Source organism: Quercus suber, unplaced genomic scaffold, assembly GCF_002906115.3.
Source record: "Quercus suber isolate HL8 unplaced genomic scaffold, Cork oak 2.0 scaffold_643, whole genome shotgun sequence".
Classification (NCBI taxonomy): domain Eukaryota; kingdom Viridiplantae; phylum Streptophyta; class Magnoliopsida; order Fagales; family Fagaceae; genus Quercus; species Quercus suber.
The window spans coordinates 21574-46891 of NW_027070084.1; the positions used below are offsets into that span (position 1 = coordinate 21574).

The 25318-nt window shown below is 32.2% G+C and overlaps 2 protein-coding genes and 3 pseudogenes across 2 annotated transcripts; all 5 read right to left on the bottom strand.

Annotated features, from left to right (window-relative positions):
- Nucleotides 1-5159: 5159 nt before the first annotated feature.
- Nucleotides 5160-5874, bottom strand: LOC112039375 (mogroside IE synthase-like; annotated as a pseudogene).
- Nucleotides 5875-7999: 2125 nt separating this feature from the next.
- On the bottom strand, nt 8000-8508 carry LOC136064187 (mogroside IE synthase-like; annotated as a pseudogene).
- A 3979-nt stretch (nt 8509-12487) lies between these two features.
- LOC112039387 (mogroside IE synthase) lies at nt 12488-15066 on the bottom strand. The gene is made up of 3 exons (XM_065765619.1): nt 14333-15066; nt 13150-13662; nt 12488-12900 (listed from the first exon to the last, which is right to left on the bottom strand). The coding sequence occupies exons 1-3, from the start codon at nt 14987-14989 to the stop codon at nt 12670-12672; spliced, it is 1401 nt and encodes a 466-aa protein (XP_065621691.1). The 5' UTR covers nt 14990-15066; the 3' UTR covers nt 12488-12669.
- Nucleotides 15067-21731: 6665 nt separating this feature from the next.
- On the bottom strand, nt 21732-23387 carry LOC112019353 (mogroside IE synthase-like; annotated as a pseudogene).
- Nucleotides 23388-23402: 15 nt separating this feature from the next.
- On the bottom strand, nt 23403-24536 carry LOC136061414 (mogroside IE synthase-like). Its single transcript, XM_065765613.1, has one exon. The coding sequence runs from the start codon at nt 24140-24142 to the stop codon at nt 23429-23431; it is 714 nt and encodes a 237-aa protein (XP_065621685.1). The 5' UTR covers nt 24143-24536; the 3' UTR covers nt 23403-23428.
- Nucleotides 24537-25318: the final 782 nt, after the last annotated feature.

The following is a 25318-nucleotide window of genomic DNA, read 5'->3' on the forward strand; positions in this document are numbered from 1 at the left end:
AATTCTGTTTTAACTTATGTTCATATTCCGCACGTACATCGTTTGATAATAAGCTTGAATTGGTAATTTGTAAATTGGGGATCTAAATGTTCAAGGGTGTTTTATACACATTTTAAACATTCAATTATGATAAAAGAAAAGAAAAATTAATGTTTTGAAATTTTTTTTCTATTTCTCATAAAAGTGGTACAAAACCTTTCCTAAAATGGTTCATTAACAAAGAATAAGGTTTTTCTTTTTTCCAAATTATTTTGAAGAGAAACCTTTTAAACTTCTCATATATCTTTTTACTAAGTATCAATTTTGAATGCTTAATTGTTGGATTGCATGTTCCTTATGTTCTTAACACGTATGTTAAATTTTGTTCAAATTAGATGCTATTTACTATTTAATCAATAAACTTTTTTTTACATACAATTTTAGATCACAAAAACTCGAAATTTAGACATTTGATTGATGACTTAGCAATCGATCTTATTCTTTTTGAAATTTTGCAAGAATGAAGGATATAATAATAACATGATCTTATGGTTATATTTTCAAAATTCACAATCAATAAAAAGATATATGAGTAGTTTGAAGGGTTTCTCTCCAAACTAGAAACATTTTCCATTAATAGATGCTCTAAGAGTACTTATTAACATGACCCTAAATCATTTTAGGATAATTCTGATTCCATTTTATGTGTGATACAAAAAACTATATAAAAAAAAAAAAAAAAATCAGTTATAGTTTATTCCTTTCCCATAAAATTTTTCAAAAAGTTTTTCCTAAACGAATGTCCTTGAGGTATCCATTAAAAAAAAATCCTATTATAAATGTTGTCTAAAGCTATTCAATATGGTAGTTAGTACATACCATAGTGAATGCTATTTTCGTTTGGTTAAGGGAATTAAAAATTTCTAAATCCAACTCCTTTACTGCCATATTTTATACTTCGCCAATTGGGGTGTGTATAAATGTCTTAATGTCTGATTTAAGGGAAAAAAAAAAAAAAAAAACCTTATACTTTACTAAACTATTACATCACCTCTTTAAAAAAATAAAATAAAATAACTTTCAACTTCACGTACACTGTTTTAGTCCTACCTAGAGTCTTTAAAAATTGTGAAGCATGCTTTTCCGGACGAATTCAGAATTTCAAGTTAGGGGAGGCCAAACTATAAGGAAAAAAAAAAAAATCCTTCAAATAAACATTCATATAGTATTAACAAACTATCAACCAAAACAAATACACAATATCATTGCTTCTTAATATATTAAAATGTAATTTTCTACCAACAAAAATAAAAGACTTTTTTTTTTTTTTTGCATCCCTATTATTTGCCTATTCTTTACGATTGCCCCACTACAGATAATCAGTCAAATACCAAATAATATTATATATTCTCTATAGACACTTTTCTCTCTATATATTATAACTTTATTCCAAAGTTTTGAATTCCGTTTTAGAGATCATTTCATAAAAATTTTCGATAGTGAAGTATACTGGTGCGCTACCTCAAAATAAAGCATAGGACATACAGTTTTTTTTTTTTTTTAAATCTTAATAAAATGAAATAGATTACTTATAAAGTATTTATATATATATATATAATTTTTTTTTAAATCTTAATAAAATGAAATAGATTACTTATAAAGTATTTATATATATATATATATTGGAATTTTTGTAAATAAGCAAACATCTTTAGGGTATTTGTAAAGCACATAATTTCCAAGAAGTTTCCAAACTCACATTTTCACTCCTACCCTTGTGACTCTGCTCCTCTTTTCTTATATATATATACATATGGTATTTTGTAAATAAGCAAACATCTTCAGGGTATTTGTAAATACATAATTTCCAAGAAGTTTCCAAACTCACATTTTCACTCCTACCCACGTGACGCTGCTCCTCTTTTCTTTTATATTCATTTCTTATCTCACCCAACACTACTATTTCGCCATTTCAAACCCACCTCTAAATCTCCCATCATTTTTTCTTCTTTCTTTTATATGTTTCTTTTCACCGTGCCTCTCTCTGGCTTCATTTTTTTCATTATTTTTAGAACAAAGTTTAATTACAAAATTGTTTATAACCTAAGGTTACAACCTTACTCAATAAATTAAATATTATTACATATTTTGAAAATCTAACATTTGAATTTTATGTTCTTTATGCTCTTAATATACATGTCAAATTTCGTGTCAATCAAATATTATTTACTATGTGATCTATAAGTTTATATTTTAAGCACAATTTCAAACTACAGTAACTTGCAATTTAAACAATTTATTGATGACATAGCTATTGATCTTTAATTTTTTAGAAATTTTGCAAGCATAGAGGATATAAAAAGAAAATGTAATCCAATGGTAGATTTGTCAAAACCTCTAATATTGAGTAAAATTTGTAGCCTTAGGTTACAACCAATTTTGTAACTAAATTTTGTCTTTATTTTTATTTTCACATCCTTGTTCTCACTCTCTAGTCTCTACTCTCTCCAGCTTCTATCTTTTGGAGTCTCTCTCTCTCTCTCATTTCTTTTATTTCTTGAATTTGGTTTGTATGTAACCATAGGTTAAAAGGGCTTTAATGGGATTTTAGTTATTTTGGGTTGAACTGGGCTTTGGGCTAGCTGCCTCCCCCCCAGGGGGGTGGTTTAAGGCTTGAAAGAGAGGGCCCTACTATGCAACCTTGGTTACAGCAATTCCTACATAAATCATTGTATTTATTTTGTTTTAAAGAAAATCGAGGGTGGAGATCAGACCTAATAAAGTAAAACTGGAACCCACAGAAATAATTTGCCACATGTTACAAATCTTGAAGCATTTAAAGAGAAATATTTAGAAAAATGTCTATTTAACAGCTTGACACATCATCATTACGTAGGAATTGCTGCAACCAAGATTGCAACAAATCCTTACCCTTAAGTATTAACTCTATGTGTGTGTGTACTAAAGGACAAAATTTAGCTACAAAACTAGTTGCAACATAAAGCTACAAACTGCTCTAATAAACTGACATGTGTAAAAAATAACATGTGCACTGCACATGATTACTTAAGTAAAGTTAATCCAACCAATCCTAGTTAACTGCATTGCTTATTAAAAAAATAAAAAACTAAAAACTAAAAAAACTATACATAGATGTATATAGTATACTCTCTCTCTTTTTCTCTTACACAAAACCAGAAAATTCAAAACTCCACTGCCGCTCACCCCAATCACTCTTCTCCCTCCACCACCAGCCCACCCAAGCCATCCTTTGTTTCCACCGCCAGCCCACCTCAAACACTCCTCTGTCTCCACCGCCAGCCCACCCAATCTCTGCCACTCAAAGCTACCTCTTGTACATCGCTCTGCCACTTCACCGTTCAAAACTAAATTACCTTTTTCCTTGATAACCATGATTCCTTCAAGAACTGAAGAGGATTTGCTAGCTTTTTTTTTTTTTTTTTTTTTTTCAAAGTTCTGTTGAGGTTTCAATCTAATTCTTCTTCAGGTCTCACTTTCTTCAACTGGGTCAAGAATGATTTAAGTCTCAGACCCACTATCTAGAATTACTGTATTAACTTGGCTATCAACTATTGCTTGCATCTTGTGCAATTATTTTTCTTTTGAAGCTACAATCAGAATTTTTTAACTTTATTTTTTACATTTTTATTCTATTTTTGAATTGAAACAAATCTAAAAGGTGTTGGAGAGATCCTATAGTCATCTGAATTCTTTTTGGGTTCTTATTGCTAAACTTGTCAGGTTTCACACACACTGTTTACAAAAGAGATCATGAGATGTATATAAATGAGGTTCCTCTCTTAGTCTCAACCTAAAATATTTGTATAAATGACACTCCCTAGTCCCTACTCCCCCCGCGCACCTAATTTCTAAATATGCAACAAATAGATCCCTATCCTTCTTAATAGAATATTCTGTTTTTTATTTTTTATTTTTTTTCAAAGATTCCTACCTAAAGTTACACTTCATTTCCTTGAATTATACAATTGAGTGGGAATCTTAAATGGGTACATCTCATCCACTTTTGCAATATAAAAACTCAATAATATTAGCACTTGAGATCATTGCTTACATAAATGAACGGAGGAGGTTGTATCTATACAGAAATTCGGGGAGGGTTGAGGCTTGGATTAGAGACAGAAAGGTATTGTTTTTGTCATTCTAGGTGTCAAAATGGTGACCCCTTCATCTTTGTCTATTTCTTGCAATATAAAAACTCAATAATATTAGCACTTGAGATCATTGCTTACATAAATGAATGGGGGAGGTTGTATCTATAAAGAAATTCGGGGAGGGTTGAGGCTTGGATTAGAGACAGAAAGGTATTGTTTTTGTCATTCTAGGTGTCAAAATGGTGACCCCTTCATCTTTGTCTATTTCTAAGACAACAAAGAGAGGTTCTTTCTATCTAAAAAGTATGACTTTGGACAATTAGATACATTAAAAAAGTGATTCTTTTTTTTTTTTTTTTTTTTGAGAAGGGGAAAAAAAAAATTAGAGCGATACTTTTATAAATAATTGTAGAAGTGATGTTGAAGCTATAAAGTGTAGAATGGAGCAAGATTTAATTTGGATTTATGTCCTAATTGTTCATCATCTTTACTTCATTTTAACAAGCAACAGTATAGGCTTCAAAAAAAAAAAAAACAAGCGACAGTATAACGCATGCGCAGTTTTTAATTTTTAATTTTTTTTAATGTTTCGACAAGAGTTCTAAAGAGATGAATATTTGATCTTTAAGAAAACATTTACTTATGTTAAAAAAAAAATTTGCAATTTATACCCTTAAATTTCAGAAAATTTTGATTTTATCCCTTAAAATTTATAAATTGGACCCATGCCCTTAATGTTACATATCATTTAGATTAAAGCTCTTTTGTTTATACACCATAAATAATGAGTTATCCGTTAATTATCAACTCAATTAAAAATGAAATAATTTTATGAATTCAAATTCAAAAATTTTAGGGGCAAAATCAAAATTAACCCAAACTTTAAGGAAATAAATTACAATTTAGTCAAAATAATATTTGACATGGGTTAAAAAAAAAAAAAAAAAGACATAATTTTGAATAAAGAAAATGAGTTAAATTTCACGCTACTACAAAAGCCTACCCATTTAAATAAAATATAATGAAGAGTTACAACTAAGAATAACTTTAGGAGTTTACAAGTTTTGCCACAAACTCCTCTATGTTTTGATCAAAACTTCCACCTTCACCCATTACCTCTTTAGCCAGTTCTTTCCATCTAACTGAATTCATTTTCATCTCTTTCACTCTCTCCCCTCTATTACTTCTCTTATACAAAGCTCTATTTGTTCTTCGGTAGCAATGCCTCTTTCATCCAATTTAATCTTAATTCCTACGTTCCACACATCCACAATGAACTTTGCATTAGTTGATTGATTTCTCCATTGTGGCATTGCAATCATTGGCACCTCCAAACTCAATGCCTCGAGTGTCGAGTTCCATCCACAATGAGTCATAAAGCATCCACTTGCCTTGTGAGCCAATACTTCTAGTTGAGGGAACCAACTTACAACTAGCCCCTTCTTCACTGTTTTTTTCATAAAATTTCTAGGAAGCTTTTTCTATTATGTGTCTCTAACATTAACACACAAAAAGTAGCAATTGCTATTCTTTAGACCCCATGTTAGCTCCTCCATTTGCTCTTCTCCAAGGGATGCCATGCTTCCAAATGAAGTATAAACGACTAGCCAGTTTCCTTTGTGTTTTAGCCACTTCATGCAAGCATCCACATCAGGCTTGAATATGAGAAGGCCGTACTCTTTGTCATCCTCCAACCATTTGTCCAAGTACACTAATGCAATAACTGGTCCTATTGTCTAATAGGCCATTGCTGACTTGCCATCCAATTCACCACCTAATGGAATTTTGAAATATATGTAAGAAAATCAAAATAATAAATAATGTTCATTGATTACAACGAAGAAATTTGGGGAGGATATCAAAAATAGGATGAAATCTAAAATTATTTAAAACAAATATAGGAAACATCTAGGGATGTGTTGTGTAATCATATTAGTAAGCAAAGCTACAAAAGTTAAATGCTTTTCTCAAAAACGATTCGTATTCATGAGTTGGAGGCTCTGCAGTCAGTAGGCATATAACACATGGCCTTATCCAATGTACCTTAATAAAATAACTAGCACTCTAAAAGAATACAGGAATATACGTAATTTGACAAGATGTTAATATTTATACAATAGAGTATAAGATGCAATCCACTATATTCAATGTGTACTACTTAATTATCACAGAGAATTCTTTTGCATTACATACACTAGGGCTTTGCAATGAGGGCCTACCAACCCTTAAATTCTCGGTACAATCAAGTCCAATTAGGCCCAACACATCTCCAAGTAAATAATTGAAGCCCATCGATACTATGCAAGACACCTTTTATAAATATATATGAATTTCTTACCCTACCCCATCTTTCAATTCTCAAACGTGTTATAAAAGATTCATTTTGTTTCGTGTATATAGTTGAGAATTGATTCAATGAGATGCTAAATAAACCTGGGTACAATCTCTAATCAGACAGGAAAGAAGGTAGGTCGACCTTGATTCCTAGTGAAGGCATCAAGGGCAATGATGCTATTATACTAATACCATAGGCACTTCAGAGGGCAACTTTATTGCTCCTCGTTGGGCATCATAATAGATGGTATTAGACTATTAGTTATACATGAGTGAGAAAAAATGGGAGCTCAATTTTAACTATTGGAAAAAGTTTAGTTACAAAATTAGTTGTAACCTAAGACTATAGCCTTACTCAATGAAATATACATTATTACATATTTTGAAAATCTAACTAAAAAATTACATGTTCTTTACACTCTTAATACACATGTCAAATTTTATGTCAGTTGAATATTATATACTATATGATCTATAAACTAATATTTTATGCATAATTTTCAATTACAAAAACTGACAAATTAAACAATTTATTGCAAGGAAGTCGATATCGTACCGGTACCGGCCGTACCGGCCGATACGTACCGTACCGGTTGCATACTGGTATCGAAACATTAATGTTTCGTACCGGTTTAAATACCGGCCGTACCGGCCATGTACCGGCCATACCGGCCAATTTCGGATAATACCGGCCAATTTCAAATAATACCGGCCGGTACATGAAAAAAGTTTTTTTTTTTTTTTTTTTTTTTTTATTTTTTAAGTTTTGTAAATTTTTTTTTTTTTTTTTTTTTCAACCTACTGTAAAACGAATAGTTAGAACACTCGCCCAGTGCGCCGGCCAGCACTCTAATCCCTTCCCACAAACGGCGCCAATTGTAGGGACTCAATTTGGATTGGCCCTGAGTGATGGATTTTCAGCCCAATAAGCCCAAACAATAAATTTATAGAGAGTGGGTTGGAAGGTTTAGATGCTGGCCGTCGATCACCATGCATGAACTTTTCTTATAAGAAATGCTAAGAGTTTCTTTACAAATGGGGGGATGCTCCTTGGCCTGTGGCCGAGGAGGCCTTATTGTTCTCTCTTTCCCCCCCCCCCCTCCTTTCTTACTTTACTAGCTTTTCTTTTATAGTTTTCATCTTCCTATCTCCTCCTTCCATCTGTTGATCACCTATTTGCCTTTTTTCTGGCCGTCCGTCCCATCAGAGGCCTTATCAGTACTCAAGTGGTTCACTCTGATCAACGTTATCCTGCCAAGGGGTTACCTCCCCATTAATGCGGCCAGGAGGGTTAGTTGAGTGCATTAAATGTGAGAGTGACAGCTTACTTTGGGGTTAGTCTCTCCCCAAAATCACCTTTGTCAGGCCGAGGATAAGGTGGTCCTCGGCGTGGATTGGGAAAAGAGGCTTTCCCCCACCTTAGCTATGAATAGCCTGTGCTCCTCGGCCTGGGCCTTGGGCCTGCTACATGATGGGCCGAGGCTATCAGGCCCATGGGCCCCACACTACCCATTTAAATAAAATATAATGAAGAGTTACAACTAAGAATAACTTTAGGAGTTTACAAGTTTTGCCACAAACTCCTCTATGTTTTGATCAAAACTTCCACCTTCACCCATTACCTATTTAGCCCATTCTTTCTATCTAACTGAATTCATTTTCATCTCTTTCACTCTCTCCCCTCTATTACTTCTCTTATACAAAGCTCTATTTGTTCTTTGGTAGCAATGCCTCTTTCATCCAATTTAATCTTAATTCCTACGTTCCACACATCCACAATGAACTTTGCATTAGTTGATTGATTTCTCCATTGTGGCATTGCAATCATTGGCAGCTCCAAACTCAATGCGTCGAGTGTCGAGTTCCATCCACAATGAGTCATAAAGCATCCACTTGCCTTGTGAGCCAATACTTCTAGTTGAGGGAACCAACTTACAACTAGCCCCTTCTTCACTGTTTTCTTCATAAAATTTCTAGGAAGCTTTCTCTGTTATGTGTCTCTAACATTAACCCACAAAAAGTAGCAATTGCTATTCTTTAGACCCCATGTTAGCTCCTCCATTCGCTCTTCTCCAAGGGATGCCATGCTTCCAAATGAAGTATAAACGACTAGCCAGTTTCCTTTGTGTTTTAGCCACTTCATGCAAGCATCCACATCAGGCTTGAATATGAGAAGGCCGTACTCTTTGTCATCCTCCAACCATTTGTCCAAGTACACTAATGCAATAATTGGTCCTATTGTCTAATAGGCCATTGCTGACTTGCCATCCAATTCACCACCTAATGGAATTTTGAAATATATGTAAGAAAATCAAAATAATAAATAATGTTCATTGATTACAACGAAGAAATTTGGGGAGGATATCAAAAATAGGATGAAATCTAAAATTATTTAAAACAAATACAGGAAACATCTAGGGATGTGTTGTGTAATCATATTAGTAAGCAAAGCTACAAAAGTTAAATGCTTTTCTTAAAAACGATTCGTATTCATGAGTTGGAGGCTCTGTAGTCAGTAGGCATATAACACACGGCCTTATCCAATGTACCTTAATAAAATAACTAGCACTCTAAAAGAATACAGGAATATATGTAATTTGACAAGATGTTAATATTTATACAATAGAGTATAAGATGAAATCCACTATATTCAATGTGTACTACTTAATTATCACAGAGAATTCTTTTGCATTACATACACTAGGGCTTTGCAATGAGGGCCTACCAACCCTTAAATTCTCGGTACAATCAAGTCCAATTAGGCCCAACACATCTCCAAGTAAATAATTGAAGCCCATCAATACTATGCAAGACACCTTTTATAAATATATATGAATTTCTTACCCTACCCCATCTTTCAATTCTCAAAGGTGTTATAAAAGATTCATTTTGTTTCGTGTATATAGTTGAGAATTGATTCAATGAGATGCTAAATAAACCTGGGTACAATCTCTAATCAGACAGGAAAGAAGGTAGGTCGACCTTGATTCCTAGTGAAGGCATCAAGGGCAATGATGCTATTATACTAATACCATAGGCACTTCAGAGGGCAACTCTATTGCTCCTCGTTGGGCATCATAATAGATGGTATTAGACTATTAGTTATACATGAGTGAGAAAAAATGGGAGCTCAATTTTAACTATTGGAAAAATTTTAGTTATAAAATTAGTTGTAACCTAAGACTACAATCTTACTCAATGAAATAAACATTATTACATATTTTGAAAATCTAACTAAAAAATGACATGTTCTTTACACTCTTAATACACATGTCAAATTTTATGTCAGTTGAATATTATATACTATATGATCTATAAGCTTATATTTTATGCATAATTTTCAATTACAAAAACTGACAATTTAAACAATTTATTAATGACATAGTTATTGATATTTAATTTTCTATAAATTTTGCAAGCATAGAGGATATAAGAAGAAGATGTAATCTAATGGTGAAATTTTCAAAATTCACCTCCAATAAAAAGATACTAAGTAAAGTTGTAGTCTTAGATTACAAACAATTTTGTAACTAAATTTTATACTTAACTATTATTCTAATAATGAAGGGTAACAGAAATATTAGGATAGAACTTTCCCTCTCTAATTTGGGTGTGCGTATCTTTGGATCATGAACTAGAAATCAAATTTATAATTCACAGTGAAGTTAAACATTTTCATTACTTGTATGTTGGATGTGAAATGCAAACAATCATTTTGTTTATGCCTCTGCATTTCAAAATAATAATAATAGTAACAAATCGCATGCAGATAACCTTAAAAGCAGGAGTCAAAGGATACATGTGCACTGTTCACTACTGACTTGGTCAACAATTGTGGCTGAAGCAAAAAAAAAAAAAAAAAAAAAAAAATGGGGGGAGGGGAACGCAGACTTGTATCCAAACGGATACATAGTACTCGTTTGGATTCAACTGAATCCACGTTTATGTTTTACGTTTTCAGATTTTTTTTCCCTTGCGCGTGAACAGTAATATCACATAGGTTCACTATGCAGGGGACAAAAATCACTGTTTATACACTGTTCATCACTGTTTATGCACTAAAAAATATTAAAATGAGTCCTACGGTACTATTCACACATTTAAAAATTATTTTGCTATAGTATTTTTAGTTTTCAGTTTCAGTAGCAATAAGTTCAATTCAAACGGACCCATAGTACCCGTTTGGATTCAACTGAATCCACGTTTACGTTTTGCGTTTTCAGATTTTTTTTTTTCCCCTGCACGTGAACAGTAACATCACATGAGTTCACTATATAGGGGACAAAAATCACTGTTCATGCATGGTTCATCACTGTTCATGCACTAAAAAATATTAAAAATGGGTCCTACGGTACTATTCACACATTTAAAAATTATTTTGCTACAGTGTTTTCAGTTTTCAGTTTCAACAACAATAAGTTCCATCCAAACGGATCAATAGTCTCATTTTGTTTTATAGCCTTGCCTAATTGTCTTCATTAAGTCTGGCTTTTGAAATTTCTGGCAGTCAGTGGATCTTATAATAAATTAATAATATTATTACATTTGCTGATGCAAGAAAATAGTACAACTAAACATAGTGTTGCTCTATGTTTTCACACCCACTCACATATTCACTTCACCTGGGTTCCTCCATAAACACAAATTCAAACCAATTTAGTGAAAATGTCTGAAAATTTCCTGTGTCTTCAAACATACTGTATTAGGAATGCTATGGGTCAGTTTGGAAGATTCAGATCGAATCTGATCTTTATATAATAGGTTTGAACCCAAGAAAAAGAATGCAAATGTCAAGAGATTGAAAATTTTAAACCCAGTATGATTTTGAATGTTTTTGAATTTATACAATTTGGTACTCAAAGATGACTAGCATATGAATTTGAATCATTAAAATATTATCATTATTAATTTTATTTATTTATTTATTAATATATATATATATATATATATATGACGAGTACAAAAATTACAGGTTCATCATATAGTTGACAAACCGTCACTCCACAAACTCGTCCATACTAAGGATGAGCATAAGGCCCACATAGTCGTCATACAAAGAAAACAATCATACAACATTAATGACATAGCCATCACTAGTCTTGTAACCGACGAACTCCAACGGTTAGAAAGGTCAATCATGAGCTAATCAAACCTTCATTTAATCTCAGGCAGACGTTACTCAAATAGCCAAAAAAGCCATTAAGAGGTCAATGACAATCACACTCATAATGAGGCTTCCAATGGCTATATGAAGGCTATAAATAAGCCACAAAGCACCAAAAACAAGGTACACAATTCAAACTTACAGAATTACATTCTTATTCTCTAAGAAATATTGAGAATTCTACTGACTTTATTATTGGACCGTTGGCTAATGCAATTCTGGTGTCTTTCTCTCTCATCTTTTCATGGAACGTTACCTCATCATAAACTCTGGCGAGGTCATCATGACGACCATTTTGGGCTTCATCAGTTTAGCATTGTCTGTGGCAAATGTAAATCTGAATTATTCAGATTTTCGTAGCTTTACCATTCAAACAACGCAATGGATCCAAGTTCAGCAGTCCCACTTGATCCAATGCAAATGACCCAGTAGATTCAAACACTAGCAGCGAGTGTTGAAGAATTGACCAAGCAAAATGAGGAATTGAGGCAACGCCTCTCCCATGAGAATAGCAATATGCCAAATCCTCGCCAACGTCATCGAAACAATGACGACGACGAGGGCCATGGCCCCCCTACCAATAATAGAGAAGAAAGTTCCAGACAAACGGAACAGTCCAATTCCAGGCAAACAAAGCAGCCCAAACGCAATATTGCTTGTGACTAAGTAATACTTATTTGCACATGCTTTTCTGATTTCTTTGACTCTTTAACTGTGCTAAACTTCATTTGTCCTGTTTAACTACATATTTCTAGACTAAACAAATAGACAAACTAAGTTCTAAGGTTACAATTTGTTCATTGTTGCCAACCTAAAAATATAGACTTTACAAGTCTCAATAGTGTTCTCAATATCAACATTAATGGGGAAAAAAAAATTAAACACACAAGCAAAGAGTTTAATTTATTCATTACATAATAAGGATAAACAATTATACAAAAAGATGGAATGATTTGTATCAACCGAAATAATTGACACATGCTAAACAATCGAAATAGTTCATAATAGCCTGGTTTTTAAGTGGGTATATATTTCTGAGGAATAAATTTAATAAATGGTTTAATAAATTTTGGTCATATTGGCCAAAATTTGTAACTTTTCCACAAACCCCTCTATGTTTTTATCTGAACTTCCACCTTCATCCACTGCTTCTATAGCCAATTTTTTCCATTTCACTGAATTCGTTTTCATCTCTTTCCCACTCTCTCCTTCCATTATTTCCCTTATACACAACTCTATTTCTTCTTTGTTAGCAAGACCTTTTTCGTCAAGTTTAATCCTAACCCCTACCTTCCACACATCTACGATAAACTTTGCATTAGTTCTTTGATCTGTCCATTGTGGCATAGCAACCATTGGCACCCCCAAGCTCAATGCCTCAAGCGTCGAGTTCCATCCACAATGAGTCATGAAGCACCCAATGGCCTTGTGAGCCAATACTTCAAGTTGATACTCTCCTTCCATTATTTCCCTTATACACAACTCTATTTCTTCTTTGTTAGCAAGACCTTTTTCGTCAAGTTTAATCCTAACCCCTACCTTCCACACATCTACGATAAACTTTGCATTAGTTCTTTGATCTGTCCATTGTGGCATAGCAACCATTGGCACCCCCAAGCTCAATGCCTCAAGCGTCGAGTTCCATCCACAATGAGTCATGAAGCACCCAATGGCCTTGTGAGCCAATACTTCAAGTTGATTGCACCAACTCACAACCAACCCTTTTTCTGTTGTTTCTTGTACAAAATTAGCTGGAAGCTTTTTGTGTTCAGAATCTCTAACTACCCATAAGAAGTGGCAATTGCTATTCTTCAATCCCAATGTTAGCTCCTCCATTTGGTCTGCTTCAAGGGATGCTAAGCTTCCAAATGATATATAAATGACTGAGCCAGCTTCCATTGTGTCTAGCCACTTCAAGCAAGCATCCACCTCGGGCTTGAACAAGCTAAGGCCATACTCTTTGTCATCTTCCAACCGCTTGTCTAAGTAAATTGATGGAATAGTTGGTCCAATAGTTTTAACAGGCCATTGGCTTGTCATCCAATTCAATACCTAATGGATTATAGAAATTGCTATTCATGTTAACAGATGTCCTTAAGACAATTGTTAATAAACTATAATAGAAAAGATTTGACACAACTTTTGTGGAAAATATAAAAAGTTGTCGACAACATTTATTGTTTTATTATTCTCCCAATAAAATGTTTGTAAAAATAACTCATAAACCAATGCCCTTAATAATAATAATAATAATAATAATAGTAAATAATAATAATAACAACAAAATCAACTTTCAATTATAAAAGCTTGTAAATTACTAAAGATGGAGAAGATAGCAATTATAGGATGAAATCTGGGATTATTTGAAAGAGAAAAGGCAAGGAACGTGTTCTGTAAAGTAAGCAAAGCTAAAATGGAAAGAAAATTTTTGAAGATACTATTACTAATTTTGCTATACAAAATTTATAAGCTTTTTTCTTTTTCTTTTTTGAAGAAGAGGAATTTATAAACTCATGTCAGAAATATAATTGGTGCTACCTTAATAACATAATCAAATAACTTTCTAATTACTTTTTTGTTATGTGTTTAAGTGGTATATACATCATTTAGAAAAAGTTACATCATATTTACATAATTTAAGCCTATATATTTGTGTTCGCGCAGGCTTATTGGAGAAACTTAAGCAAATATGTATCAATATAAAAGGAATTTCTTAGCCTACCTCATCTTCCAACTCGTAGACGGTGTTACAGAAGATCCAATTTGCTTCATCAATATTCGATAATTGATTCAATAAGGTTCTAAATAAAGCTCGGTACGTGCCAGTATCGGCCATGAAAGAAGGTAGATCATTGGCTCCTAGTAATGGCAACGAGGGCAGTGATACTGTAGGCTCTTCTAAGGGCAACTTTAGTGTTCCTTTATAGCCATGATAATAGATTGCATTAACAGCACCAGATTGAGTGAAAAATGGAGCACCATCTAAGCCTAGTTCCCGAGCTAAGTTTAGAGCCCACGGCATACCTGAGTCATACACAACAAATTTTGGAGGGTGTCTGGATCTTTTTTGGGTTTCAATCAGCTTTATCAAGCTTTGAGAGACTGTCACCTTGAAGTTTTCAAAGAATGCATCACTGTCAGTACTGGTGTCTAAAGTTATGCTTTCTGTAGAGCCATCAGAGATGATTTCTATGTTGATAGTGTGGCTGGCTATGGCTTTCACTGACTTACTAATAGAGGAGGTAGCTACTAATGTGACTCTAGGACCCTTTGAGGCCAGGCGCTTTGAGAACTGGAGCATTGGGTTTATGTGACCTTGTAGAGGACATGGAAGTACTAGGATATGAGGTTGAGGTTTTGCTTGAGTTTGACTCTCCATTCTCTCTGTTGATCTCTGTATGTGTGTGAAGAAACTTAGGATGAAGAATTCATGAACCGGGAATCAAACATATATTATATAACTCATTGGTGAAGTTGAATAATGGTATTAATTAGTTGTCCTATATGCTATGCATATCCCATGCCTTTTCCCATCTTCCAGTCCAATGACCTTGACGAGTCAACGGATTTGAGCTCATTTTGTTAGTTGGGTGGCCTTGTCTTGGCAATGTTATGGCCTCTGAGATTTCCTGCTTTGCCTCTTATAATCTTATTGCCACATTTGTAGATGCAAGAAAAATGATAATTTATTCGGAATGAGTGATGCTACTGTGTGTTATGGAGAAAGCCAGATCATTAGTAATTATAAGTGGGCAAAGCTTGAGTTTAGTGCCTCCAGTGTATTAGATTTATTGTAATGATAATACATGATACCGTCACAACAGATCTACTACTCCAATATTGGGTAAAGTTTGGGTCTAGCACTTCCACACTTCTAGGGCACTGGACCTAAGCCAATTACCTTTTAAGTTTATCTCTCTCTACTATGTTTTTTATTTATTTATTTTGTTATAATTATTTTTTAAGACTTTGATTATGACGGGTGTATTACAATATATAATAATTATATTCATAATGTTGTTGCAAATTTTATTATGAAAAATTATTGTCGAACCAACTCCTATGTGAGGTGTCGAGTTTGGAAGGATTGGGTAGAGTCCCCGCCAATCATAGGATTATCTATGTATAATCTTATATATACATATAGAATTATCTAGGTGTGATTAACCACCTAATATCTAATTGACATTATTACCAGCCTAAGGTTAACAGCATGTGGGATCTCATTTGCAAATAAGCTCTTCTTGGTTTTTTTTGTTTTTTATTTTTGTGAAAAAAATAAGCTCTTTCTTTAATTGACTGGCTGGCCAACATTTTGGAAAATTGGGTTTAGAGTACCAAGGTGCTCAATATCCATATTAAAGGTTATTTTTGTTTGGCCAAGGGAATTAAATATTTCTAAATTCAAATCCTTCACCATTCCACTTTTGTGTTTTACTTAATGCTCCACCAACTGCGACATATCTCATGTCTCATGCCTTTTTTTCTTTTTTCTTTTTTAACACTTTTGTTGTTTTATATAGAAAAAAAATGTGGCAAGATATAATTGGTAGAGCATAAAGCAGTCAAGCACATAAAGTGGGACAAATCAAAAATACAAATTTTATATCCCACTTTTATGTTCTATTTTATGCTCCACAAATTGTGGTATAGCATGTCTTTTTTTTTTTTTTTTTTTTAAAAGAAATTTTAAACTTTGGTTGTTTATAAGGAAAATAAAAAGAATATGAGGCCACACTACAGCAAAATGTATATTTGATGACAAATGTTTTCATCCTCAAATGTTCTAATTTTGTCACCTATGACATTTGGTGACAAAACAACTTTTGTCACGTAATCCCCATCGTCAAATGTCCTGGTGACAAAAATTTTGGTCACCAAATAGTTCGATTATTTAAAAAAAAAAAAAAATTATTGGTGATAAAAAGTAGAGCACAAAAAGTGGGATTGATAAGCATTACAAATCCTCGATCTCACTTTTGTGTTCTACTTTATGCTACATCAATTGTGAAAAATAAACCTCCTTAAGGTTGTTGATCTTGGGATAATATGTGACATTTATGAACCATGTAACATGTAGAAGCAGTATGTGGGCAACTGATAAGTTTCATTTTAGTGCCTAAAAACTTGATAAATATTTGTTATTGATTAAATTGTAAGTATATACAAGTTAATTAAGATCAAAACACCTCCTTAAAATTGTATGAAAGAATATATATGTAAAATAAGCGCTAAGAAAAATTTACATGAAATTATCATGATATAAGTTAAATATAAGCAACAGTTAAAAGAGGCTTAAAATAAAAAAAATACAACCTAAAAGCATTAAAATACTATAACTAAACATATGATATGCAAATTTTGGTGTACGTAGAATTGTAACTGTGTACATAGTGTGTGTTACGTACTAGTAGTCAATGATGTGAACATGAGATCATTGCTTACATAAATGAACGGGGGAGGTTGTATTTACTATTTATTCATAAACTTGGGGAGGGTTGAGGTTGTTTAAAATAAATAATAAGAAGAAGAAGTGTATAGGGAGAAATACTGGTCGGAGGAACAGATTAGAGACAGAAAGATATGCTTTTGTCATTCTAGTAGGCAAAATGGTAACCCCCTTATCTTTTGTCTTCTTCTACGACAGCAAAGAGATGTTCTTTCTATTTAAAAAGTATGACTTTTCACAAAATACATTAAAAAAATTAGTACTTTCATATCGATAATTGTAGTCGTTATGTCGAAGTTATAATTATAAACTATAAAGTGTGGAATGGATAATATTTAATATGGATTTATGTACTCATTGTTCATCATCTTTGCTTGATTTTAAAAAGCGACAGTTTTAGGATAAATTCACTCACAGTTTTATTTAATTATTTTTAATGTTTCGATAAGAGTTCGGGGGAGATGAATATATGATCTTTAAGAGCACATATACTTATGCTTTAAAAAGAAAGACTAAATTTCAATTTACACCCATAAATTTTGGTGTAATTTTGATTTTATTGCTTAAAATTTTAAAATTTTAATTTGTCCCATTAACATTACATATTGTTTAGATTTAAGCTCTTTTGTCTATGCACCAAAAATAATGAGTTGTCCATTAACTATTACCTCAACTAAAAATGACATAATTTTATGGATTCAAATTCTTTAAAAAAAAATATTCTAAAATTTTAGTACGTAGCAAAATTAAAACTTGCCCAAATTTTAAGGTTATAAATTACAATTTAGTCAAAATAATATTTGACATGTGTTTAAAAAAAGGGCAGAGTGTTGAATAAAGAAAATGAGTCGTGTTTAACACTATTACAAAATCCTACCCATTTAAAAGAAAAATATTTATATGAAATATAATGAAGAGTTGCTGCTTACAATAACTTTAGGAGTTTCAGTTCGCAAAAGCTTTATGACAAAACATTAAATAGACACCTAGTGAAGGAAGTCAACAACAAATAAAAAAGGAACTAAACAAAGAGAAAAAGAAAGTCTGGTTCAAAGAATTTGAGGGCACATTAAGTTGTTGTGCAAAGGTAAGTCAACAACAAGTGACTGAGAAACACAGATTTTTTTTTTTTTTTTTATGAAATTATGCATATTCCATGCCTTTGCCCACCTTCCAGTCCAATGACCTTGACAAGTCAACGGATTTAAGCTCATTTTGTTAGTTGGGCGGCCTTACCTTCGCTACGTTATGGCCTTTGAGGTTTCCTGCTTAGCCTCTTATAGTCTTATTGCTACGTTTGTAGATGCTAGAAAAATGATGATTTATTTGGAATGAGTGATGCTACTGTGTTTTGTGGATAATTATTAGGTACTTCCGGAGTACCATAAATGTATACTCTTTCATTTCACATAATTGTGGGTCTCACTAATTAAATTTATGGTCGGACCTACAATTCATGTGAGGTGGGAGAGTACGCATTTATGGTACTCTCAGAGTATTCAATAATTTTTGGTGTTTTGTATTACATTATTTATAATCTATCATCTTTCATCTTTACTTCTGTCTTTCTTCTTGCAAATAACTTGATGATTTTATAGAGAAAGCTGGATCATTAGTAATTATAAGTGCGCAACGCTTGACTCACTTGAGTTTAGTGCCTCCGGTGTGCTAGATCCATCATTGCAATGATGACGTATGATATCATTACAACAGATTTAGTGCTCCAATATTGGGTAAAATTTGAGTCCAGTACCTCCAGGGCACTGGATCCAAGCCAAATACATTTTAAGTTTACCTCTCTCTCTCTTCTATTTTTTATCTTTTATTTTGTTATAATTAGTTTTTAAGACTTTGATTATGACAGGTGTATTACAATATATAATAATTATATTCATAATGTTATTGCAAATTTTATTATGAAAAATTATTGTCGAATCAACTCCTTTGTGAGGTGTTGAGTTTGGAAGGATTGGGTAGTCTCCACCAATTATAGGATTATCTGTTTATAATCATATATAGAATTATCTAGGAGTGATTAACCACCTAATGTCTAATTGACATTATTAGAGTATCCATAGCAGTGAGGCTAAAAATTTAGCTATTTGGTATCACAAAAGGTTATTCTATCTATTTTACCTATACATATGCTGCAGCAGTGGGTTTATTTTAGCTTTCAATACAATAAAATAATATAAACATCACAATAAAATAAGATATCTACTACAATAAAATAATATATTCACTACACACAACAATCACAACCACACACACAACCGGGTAGGGAATAAATATATATATATATATATATATTTTTGCTCTACGCTACAATGCACGTCCATAGATAGATGTGTACTGTAGCAATGAAGCTAAAAAAAAAAAATAGGTTTAGCCCCACTACTGTATGGTTGTTGTTGTTGTTGTTGTTGTTTGTGTGTGTGTTTTGGTGAAGCTAAAATAACTATATAGCTTTTAACTCCAATGCTACAAGTGCTCTTACTAGCCTAAGGTTAGCAGCATGTGGAATCTCATTTCCAGAAAAGCTCTTTCTTTAATTGACTGGTTGGCCAACATTTTGGGAAAGTGGGTTTAGAGTACCAAGGTACTAAATACCCATACTAAAGGTTATTTCTGTTTAGTCAAGGGAATGAAATATTTCTAAATTCAAATCATTCACTATTCCACTTTTGTGTTTCAGTTTATGCTTCACCAATTGTGGTATGTCTAATGTCTTCTTTTTTCTCTTTTTTTCTTTTTTTTCTTTTTACACTTTCCTTGTTTCATATGGAAAAAAAATATATATATATATATATATATCTGTGTGTGTGTGTGTGTGTGGCAAGATGCAATTGGTGAGCATAAAATTGAGCACAAAAAGTGAGACAAATAAAAAATACAAATTTTATATCCTACTTTTGTGTTCTATTGTGGTATAGCATGTTTGATTTTTGATTTTTGATTTTTCTTAAACTTTGTTTTTTTATAAGGAAAATAAAATGAATGTGAGGCAAACCTACAGCAAAATGTATATTTGGTGATGAATATTTTCATCCCCAAATGTTCTAATTTTGTCGCCTATGACATTTGGCGATGAAACAACTTTCGTCACGTAATCCCCATTGCCAAATGTCCTAGTGACGAAAATTTTCATCACCAAATAGTTTGATTATTTTTCTTAAAAACAATTTATTGGCAATGAAAAGTGAAGCACAAAAAGTGGGACAGATCAACAATACAAATCCTCGATCTCACTTTTGTGTTATACTTTATGTTTTACCAATTGTGGAAAATAAACCACCTTAAGGTTGTTGATCTTGGGATAATATGTGGCATTTATGAACTATGTAACATGTAGAAGCAGTATGTGGGTAACTGATAAGTTTCATTTTAGTGCCTAAAAACTTGAAAAATATTTGTTATTGATTAAATTGTAAGTATGTACAGGTCAATTAAGATCAAAACACTTCCTTAAAATTGTATGAAAGAATATGTAAAATAAGCGCTAAGAAAAATTTACACGAAATTATCATGATTTAAGTTAAATATAAGCAACAGTTAAATTAAAAGAGACTTAAAATAAAAAATACAACCTAAAAATATTAAAATACTCTAACTAAACATATGATATAAAAATATTTGTGTACGTAGAATTGTAACTGTGTACATAGTGTGTGTTACATACTAGTAGTCAATAATGTGAACATGAGATCATTGCTTACATAAATGAACGGGGGGAGGTTATATTTAATATTTATTCATAAATTTGGGGAGTGTTGAGGTTGTTTAAAATAAATAATAAGAAGAAGAAGTGTATAGGGAGATATACTGGTCGGAGGCATAGATTAGAGACAGAAACGTATGTTTTTGTCATTCTAGGAGGCAAAATGGTGACCCCTTCAACTTTTGTCTTCTTTTACGACAACAAAGTGGGGTTCTTTCTATTAAAAAAGTATGACTTTTCACAAAATACATTAAAAAATTAATACTTTCATATTAATAATTCTAGTAGTTATGTCGAAGTTATAAACTATAAAGTGTGGAATGGATAATATTTAATATGGATTTATGTACTCATTGTTCATCATCTTTGCTTGATTTTAAAAAGCGACAGTTTTAGGATAAATTCACGCAAAGTTTTATTTAATTATTTTTAATGTTTTCACAAGATTTCGGAAGAAATGAATATTTGATCTTTAAGAGCACATATACCTATGCTTTAAAAAGAAAAACTAAAATTTAATTTACACACATAAAATTTTAAAATTTGAATCCGTAGAATTAACATTACATATTGTTTAGATTTAAGCTCTTTTGTTTATACACCAAAAATAATGAGTTGTCCGTTAACTATCACCTCAACTAAAAATGACATAATTTTATAGATTCAAATTCTTTTTAAAGAAATTCTAAAATCAAAACTAGCCCAAACTTTAAGGATATAAATTACAATTTAGTGAAAATAATATTTGACATGTCACTACAAAAAACGCGCAGTGGGTCTGCATTTTGGAGCTGCGTTTTTCAAAAACGCAGCTTCAGGGTACTGTTTAAGCTGCGTTTTTCATAAACGCAGCTTCAGAAAATGAGTCAAGTTTAACACTACTACAAAATCCTACCCATTTAAAGGAAAAATATTTATATGAAATGTAATGAAGAGTTACTGGTCACAATAACTTTAGGAGTTTACAAGTTTTTCCACAAACTCCACTATGTTTTTATCAGAACTTCCACCTTCCAATACCTCTTTAGTCAGTTCTTTCCATCTCATTGAATTCTTTTTCATCTCTTTCCCTCTTTCCCCTTCTATTACTTCCCTTATACACAGCTCTATTTATTATTTGGTAGCAATGCCTCTTTGAACCAATTTAATCTTTGCTCCTACCTTCCACACATCCACAATCAACTTTGCATTAGTTGTTTGATCTGTCCTTTATGGCATTGCAACCATTGGCACCCCCAAACTCAATGCCTCAAATGTCGAGTTTCATCCACAATGAGTTATAAAGCACCCAATTGCCTTGTGAGCCAATACGAATTCTAGTTGAGGGCACCAACTTACAACCAGGCCCTTCTTCTCCGTTTCCTTTAGAAAATTACCAGGAAGCTTTTTCTGTTCTGTTTCTCTAACAACCCACAAAAAGTAGCATTTGCTATTCTTTAGACCCCATGTTAGCTCCTCCATTTGCTCTTCTCCAAGGGATGCCATGCTTCCAAATGAAGTATAAACGACTGAGCCAGTTTCCTTTGTGTTTAGCCACTTCATGCAAGCATCCACATCAGGCTTGAATAGGTGAAGGCCGTAGTACTCTTTGTCATCCTCCAACCGTTTTCCAAATACACTAATGGAATAACAGGTCCTATTGTTTTAATAGGTCATTGCTGACTTGCCATCCAATTCACCACCTAATGGAATTTTGAAACAGATGTAATAAAATCAAAATAATAAATAATGTTCATTGATTAACAACGAAGATATACAAAGTGTAGAATATGGAGCAAGATTTAATATGGATTTATGTCCTCTTTGTTCAAAATCTTTACTTGATTTTAAAAAGCGACAGTTTTAGGATAAATGCATGCGCAGTTTTTATTATTATTTATTTTTAATGTTCTGACAAGACTTCTGAATAGATGAATATTTGATCTTAAAGAAAACATATACTTATGTTAAAAATAATAATAAATAAATAAATTGTAATTTACACCCTTTAATTTCAGAATAATTTTGATTTTATCCCTTAAAATTTATAAAATTGGACCCTTAATGATACATATCATTTAGATTTAAGCTCTTTTGTTTATGCGCCATAAATAATAAGTTGTCCATTAATTATCACCTCAATTAAAAATGACATAAGTTTAGGAATTCAAATTCAAAAATTTTAGGGGCAAAATCAAAATTATCCCAAACTTTAAGGGTAAAAATTACAATTTAGTCAAAATAATATTTGACATGGGTTTTTTTTTTTTTTTTTTTTTTTTAAAAGTCAATTTTGAATAAAGAAAATACTTGATACAAGTGGTCTTAACTTTGGGATCATGTGCCATTCACTGGAATCACATGAATGTTTATGGAATTTTACGGTTGTTGTATGAAATTTTTCTTTGACTTAGTTTAGGTTTTTATTTTTTTTTTTTGTTGTACAGAAGAATCTATTCATTGTAAAATGAAATTTGGTATTGCTTGCTAGATAAATAATATTGTACTCCTTCTAGAGAAATCACATGGGTAATGTTTTGATAAAAAATCAATTTCCTCCAACTTGTTAACGCTTGGTATCACTACAACAACCTCCAATAGTGATATTGCAAATTTTTTTCCCTTGACCATTATTTGAATGAAGAGTTGCTGAATTGCTGCTTACATTAACTTTAAGATTGCACAAGTTTTGCCACAAACTCCTCTATATTTTTATCAGAACTTCCACCTTCATCCACTGCTTCTTTAGCCAATTCTTTCCATCTTACTGAATTCATTTTCATCTCTTTCCCTCTTTCTCCTTCTATTACTTCCTTTATACACAGCTCTATTTCTTCTTTGGTAGCTATGCCTCTTTCATCCAATTTAATCCTTACCCCTACCTTCCACACATCCACAATGAACTTTGCATTAGTTGGTTGATCCGTCCATATTGGCATTGCAACCATTGGCACTCCCAAGCTTAATGCTTCAAGGGTTGAGTTCCATCCACAATGAGTCATGAAGCACCCAACGGCCTTATGAGCCAATACTTCTAACTGAGGACACCAACTCACAACTAGTCCCTTCTCTGATGTTTCTTGTAAAAAATTAGGAGGAAGTTTTTTCTGTTCAGTTTCTCTGACAACCCACAAGAAGTAGCAATTGCTATTCTTTAGGCCCCTTGTTAGCTCATCCATCTGCTCTTCTCCCAGGGATGCCAAGCTTCCAAATGATGTATAAACAACTGAGTCTATTTCCTTTGTGTCTAGCCACTTCGTGCAAGCATCCACATCAGGTTTGAATATGTGAACGCCATATTCCTTGTCATCCTCCAACCGCTTGTCTAAGTAGATTGATGGAATAGCTGGTCCAATTGTTTTAACCGGCCATTGTTGGTTTGTCATCCAATTCACCACCTAATGGAATTTTGAAACATATGTAACAAAATCAGAATAATAATCAATAAACCAATGTTCACTGATTAACAATGGAGCGGAAGATGAAGGGGATATTAAGAGTAGGCTGAAATATAAATAAAATTATAAATTATCTCAAGTGGAGGAAAATTAAGTACAAGGATGTGTTGTGTAAGCATATTAGTAAGCAAAGCTACAAAACTGAAATACTTCTCTTATAAAAAAATCATACTTCAATGAGTTGTAGGCTCTGTAGGTAGTAAGTAAATAACACAGAAGTGGCAAATTCTAGCCTTGCCAATAACTCACTAAGTCAAGGTAGAGAAGAGTGAAGACATAAAATAGCTAATACACTAAAAGAATACAGGAATATAAGTAATTTGACAAGATGCTAATATTTATCAAAGTGTATTAATTGAAATCCACTACATTCTTCTTCTTCTTCTTTTCTTTTTTCTTTTTTAGAAAAGAAATCCAAAGTATCATTTTGTTTTTTCCTTGTCTTCACTATGTTTTGGCTTTGAAATTTCAGGCATTGTATCTTACTATAATAATACTAGCCTCTAAGCACACGCTTACGCATGTGCTTAGAGAGACTCTTTTTTTTTTTTTTTTTTTTGTAAAAGTTAATAATTTGTATCTATTATAATTTAGAAATATGTATTTTTATATTTCAAACAAATAAAAATGATAAACTTTAAAGATAAGCAGTAACTGTAATTTCTTTTTTGAACGTGAAGGGAAAATAATTCTAAATTTTTAGGAATTTTCATTTTGAATTCAAAATGAAAATTTTATTTGATATTTGTGATCCTATTTCTAAATGAAATTATCCTTCGTTAATGAGGGTATTTTTTAACTACATAAAAGTTCAGTTGACATCACTTATTATAATCATGGTTTTCAAACCCAAACTGTTCAATGAACTATAAAAGAAAAAATGTTCAAGGTTTTTAAGGCCAGATTGAGGTTAAACTGTGATGACTATATAATTAATTTAATAATTATTAAAATATAAATAATTTTATTAAATTAGTATAAATATAAAAATAAACTAAAATAATTCAATTAAATATAAAAATCTATCTTTCAAATGTAATTTTTTTTTTTTTTTTTTTTATATATCATACTTTCACAAAACAAATAAGAATAATCAAATACTAA